General features: G+C 63.9%; 1 protein-coding gene across 1 annotated transcript in view; it reads left to right on the top strand.

Annotated features, from left to right (window-relative positions):
* Positions 1 to 2,555: 2,555 nt before the first annotated feature.
* Positions 2,556 to 5,178, top strand: part of LOC121364355 (coatomer subunit zeta-1-like) — a gene marked incomplete at its 3' end in the record, with an annotated part of 5,632 nt that continues 3,009 nt past the window's right edge. Inside the window, exons 1-5 of the mRNA XM_041487562.1 lie at positions 2,556 to 2,646; positions 3,416 to 3,484; positions 3,838 to 3,919; positions 4,409 to 4,456; positions 4,647 to 4,680. Of these exons, the coding sequence (XP_041343496.1) occupies positions 2,629 to 2,646; positions 3,416 to 3,484; positions 3,838 to 3,919; positions 4,409 to 4,456; positions 4,647 to 4,680 (251 nt within the window). The remainder of the gene's footprint in view (positions 2,647 to 3,415; positions 3,485 to 3,837; positions 3,920 to 4,408; positions 4,457 to 4,646; positions 4,681 to 5,178) is intronic.

Raw genomic sequence — 5,178 nt, 5'->3', positions numbered from 1 at the left:
CGGGACCCCCCGGAGCCCCCCGGGACCCCCCGGGGCCGCCGGAGGTCACCGTGTCCAGCCCCCCGCAGTTCCCCAGCGAGCGGCCGGAGTCCCCCTGTCCTGTACCCCCTCAATAAATGTCTCTTGGGTTTTTTTTTTAAATTATTTTTTATTATTATTGTTAATTTTAGGGGCGGGCCAGCTGCTCTCCTCCTGATTGGTCGCCTCAGCTGTCAGTCACAGCCTGGCTCCGCCCCATCGCCCCGCCTCTATTGTCACCCTGGGTGTCCCTTGGTGTCCCCAGACGTCCCCCAGGTGTCCCCAGGGTGTCCCCTGGGTGTCCCTGGTGTCCCCAGATGTCTCCCTGGGTGTCCCCCAGGTCTCCCTGGGTGTTCCCAGTGTCCCCAGGTGTCCCCAGCTGTCCCCAGCTGTCCCCAGCTGTCCCCAGCTGTCCCCAGGTGTCCCTGCTGTCCCCGCTGTCCCTGTCACTAATTGCCACCTTCCCTTTTGTAGGAGGCGCCGGCCCCGGGACAGGAGCCCGCGGAGGTGAGCGCGGGGACAGGGGGGACCCTTGGGGACACGGGGACAGCCCCGGCTGGGTCACCCCCCCCGGCCCCGCGGGACCCCCGGTGCCCTCAATAAAAGGGTATTTTTGTACCTGTGTCCCGTGTGCGGGGACAGCGCGGGAGGGGACAGCGCGGGGACACTGCCCAGGGGACAGGGACACTGCAGGGACACCGCCCAGGGGACAGGGACACCGCCCAGGGGACGGGGACACTGCAGGGACACCGCTGAGGGGACAGGGACACCGCTGAGGGGACAGGGACACTGCAGGGACACTGCCCAGGGGACAGGGACACGGCAGGGACACTGTCCAGGGGATAGGGACACCGCTGAGGGGATAGGGACACCATGGAGGGGACAGGGACACCATGGAGGGGACAGGGACACTGCAGGGACACTGCGGGGACAAAGACACCATGGGGACAGAGACACCGAGGAGACAGGGACACTGGGGACACTGCTGAGGGGACAGGGACACCATGGGGACACCGTGGAGGGGACAGGGGCAGGGTTGGGACAAAGCAGCCGTGGAGGGGACAGAGATGGGGACAGGAGGTGACAGCGGGAATGTGGCACCGGGGTGTGGGAACACCGGGAGGTGTCACCTGCGGTGTGTGTCACCTGCGGTGTGTGTGTCACCTGCAGTGTGTGTGTCACCTGCAGGGTGTGTCACCTGCGGGGTGTGTGTGTGTCACCTGCAGTGTGTGTGTCACCTGCAGGGTGTGTGTGTCACCTGCAGGGTGTGTCACCTGCGGGGTGTGTGTCACCTGCAGTGTGTGTCACCTGCAGTGTGTGTCACCTGCAGGGTGTGTCACCTGCGGGGTGTGTGTGTCACCATCCCTGGCTGAGGGTGGCACCTCCCGGCCCCGGGGACAGCAGCAGCAGCAGGAGGTGGCAGCAGTGTCACCGCGGGGCACGGAGGGTGACGGCCACAGCAGTGGCTTTATGGGGTGGCACTGGCAGGGCTGTCCGTGCACTGACAGGGCTGTCCCAGGGGTGGCAGTGGCAGGGCTGTCCCTGCACTGACAGGGCTGTCCCCAGAGGTGGCACTGACAGGGCTGTCCCTTGAGGGTGGCAGTGACAGGGCTGTCCCCAGAGGTGGCAGTGACAGGGCTGTCCCTGCAGTGACAGGGCTGTCCCCTGAGGGTGGCACTGGCAGGGCTGTCCCCAGAGGTGGCAGTGACAGGGCTGTCCCCTGAGGGTGGCACTGACAGGGCTGTCCCTTGAGGGTGGCAGTGACAGGGCTGTCCCCTGAGGTGGCAGTGACAGGGCTGTCCCTGCAGTGACAGGGCTGTCCCCAGTGTCACCCGGGGCTGTGTCACGCGGCTCAGCCCGGGCCCCCCCGAAGCTCTCGGGGGACACGGCGCTGCCACCCCCGAGTGTCCCCAACAGCTGGGGGGTGACACTGCCGGTGTCCCTGTCCCTGATGTCCCCAATGTCCCCTCCGTGCCCCCGGTGTCCCCAGTCCATGTCCCAAGTGTCCCCACGTGTCCCCAGTTGTCCCCAGTGTCCCCAATTGTCCCCAAGTGCCCCCAGTGTCCCCTCTGTGCCCCCAGTGTCCCCACGTGTCCCCAAGTGTCCCCACGTGTCCCCAAGTGTCCCCAGTGTCCCCAATTGTCCCCACGTGTCCCCAGTGTCCCCCCATGGCCCCGAGTGACCAAAGGTCAGGCGAGGCCCCGCCCACGGAGGGCGTGACCATGTGAGAGGCGTGGCCAACAGCGGAAAGCCGATCGCTTCCGGTCACGTGCTCACCAAAGCACGTGAGACAGCCAATCATAGCCCGGGCCCGCCAATGGGGTGACGTCAGCGCTTCCCCGGTCACTATGGCAACTGCACCGCCCTTCCGCTTCCGGGCGCGCCATGCAGCGGTGATTGACAGCTGGCTTCTCCAATCACCGTCCGTCTGCGGAAGCGCGGGAAATATTGCCCCGCCCAGCGCATGGGAATGAGCAGCAATTGGTGGGATTGAAGCAGAGCTGGGCCAATCAGCCCGGCAGGGTGGGGCCAAAGGCAGAGATTGGCAGGCGAGCGGCCAATCAGCGGCCGGAGCTCTTCCGGCTCCACGTCGGCAGCGGAGGAGGCAAAATGGAGGCGCTGGTGCTGGTGAGGGCCGGGGGGACTGGGGGGGACTGGGATCAAACTGGGGGGGACTGGGATTGAACTGGGGGGGACTGGGATCAAACTGGGATCAAACTGGGATCAAACTGGGGGGGACTGGGTCATACTGGGAATTACTGGGAGTGGATTTGGGGTTACTGGGATGAACTGGGAGGTGACTGGGAGGGGACTTGGGGTTACTGGGAGGAAACTGGGCCATACTGGTTTATACTGGGAGGGAACTGGGAGGGAACTGGGAGGGGATTTGGGGTCACTGGTTTGTACTGGGATGGGGTTTGGGGTTACTGGGAGGAGGGGACAAGGGGACACGGGGGGGACAGTGGGGGGACACGGGGGGGATGGGGACAAGGGGACACGGGGGGACACGGGGACAGTGGCCCCAGCAGTGCCGTGACCCCGGCACGGCCTGGCCCGGCGTCCCCGGCGCTGGGGACACGGCTGGCACTGTCCCTGTCCCGCGGTGGCACTGTCCTTGTCCCGCGGGTGGCACTGTCCCTGTCCCGCGGTGGCACTGTCCTTGTCCCTGTCTCAGGGGTGGCACTGTCCCTGTCCCTGTCCCTGTCCCTGTGGTGGCACTGTCCCCGTGGTGTCCCTGTCCCCCTGGTGGCACTGTTCCCCTGGTGGCAGTGTCCCAGTCCCTGTCTCAGGGGTGGCACTGTCCCTGTCCCTGTCCCCCTGGTGGCACTGTCCCTGTCCCCCTGGTGGCACTGTCCCCATCCCCCTGGTGGCAGTGTCCCTGTCCCTGTCCCCGCAGGAGCCGTCCCTGTACACGGTCAAGGCCATCATCATCCTGGACAACGACGGCGAGCGGCTCTTCGCCAAGGTGGGGACACTGGGGACACTGAGGGGACACTGAGGGGACACTGAGGGGACACTGGGGACACTGGACAGCTGGGGACGCTGGGGACACTCGGGACAGGGAGGACACTGAGGGGACAGGGGGGACAGTGAGGGGACACTGCCCCGAGGGGATGTGGCTCTGGGGAGGGGACAGGGCGGGTGGCCCGGGTGCCAGGGGTGGCCGGTGTCCCTGTCCCGTGTCCCTAATGCTGTCCCCGAGTCCCCAACGCTGTCCCCATGTCCCCAATGCTGTCCCCGTGTCCCCAACGCTGTCCCCGTGTCCCCAATGTCCCCAACGCTGTCCCCGTGTCCCCAACGCTGTCCCCGTGTCCCCAGTACTACGATGACACGTACCCCAGCGTGAAGGAGCAGCGCGCCTTCGAGAAGAACATCTTCAGCAAGACACACCGCAGTGACAGTGAGTGACACTGGGGACAACAGGTGACACTGAGGGGACACGGGGTGACACGGGGGTGTGACAGGGTCACAGGGCTCACAGACACACCGCAGTGACAGTGAGTGACACTGGGGACAACGGGTGACAACGGGTGACACAGGGTGACAATGAGTGACGCGGGGACACAGACACGGACACTGAGGGGACAGTGACACTGGGGACAACGGGTGACAACGGGTGACACAGGGTGACAATGAGTGACGCGGGGACACAGACACACCACAGTGACAGTGAGTGACACTGGGTGACAACGGGTGACACTGAGGCGACATGGGTCAGGGACACACTGCAGTGACAGTGAGTGACAGTGGGTGACAACGGGTGACACTGGGTGACAATGAGTGACACGGGGACACAGACACACCGCAGTGACAGTGAGTGACACTGAGGGGACACTGAGGGGACATGGGGGTGACACACAGGTGACAGTGACAGTGTCGCTGTCCCCAGGCGAGATCGCGCTGCTGGACGGGCTGACCGTGGTGTACGGGGGACACAGTGACACACAGTGACACACAGGTGACAATGACAATGACAATGACACTGTCCCCAGGCGAGATCGCACTGCTGGACGGGCTGACCGTGGGGTACGGGGGACACAGTGACACACAGTGACACAGTGACACAGTGACAGTGACACACAGTGACACACAGGTGACAATGACAATGACAATGACACTGTCCCCAGGCGAGATCGCACTGCTGGACGGGCTGACCGTGGGGTACGGGGGACACAGTGACACACAGTGACACAGTGACACAGTGACAGTGACACACAGTGACACACAGGTGACAATGACAATGACAATGACACTGTCCCCAGGCGAGATCGCACTGCTGGACGGGCTGACCGTGGTGTACGGGGGACACAGTGACACACAGTGACACAGTGACACAGTGACAGTGACACACAGTGACACACAGGTGACAATGACAATGACAATGACACTGTCCCCAGGCGAGATCGCACTGCTGGACGGGCTGACCGTGGTGTACGGGGGACACAGTGACACACAGTGACACACAGTGACACACTGAGACACAGTGACACACAGTGACACAGTGACACACAGTGACACACAGTGACACACAGTGACACAGTGACACACAGTGACACACACACAGTGACACACAGTGACACACAGTGACACAGTGACACACACACAGTGACACAGTGACACAGTGACACACAGTGACACACAGTGACACACAGTGACACA

This window comes from Pyrgilauda ruficollis, unplaced genomic scaffold (assembly GCF_017590135.1).
Source record: "Pyrgilauda ruficollis isolate IOZ18807 unplaced genomic scaffold, ASM1759013v1 scaffold804, whole genome shotgun sequence".
Classification (NCBI taxonomy): domain Eukaryota; kingdom Metazoa; phylum Chordata; class Aves; order Passeriformes; family Passeridae; genus Pyrgilauda; species Pyrgilauda ruficollis.
The sequence above is the reverse complement of the archived record's forward strand: the minus strand, read 5'-3'. Positions and strand labels throughout refer to the sequence as shown.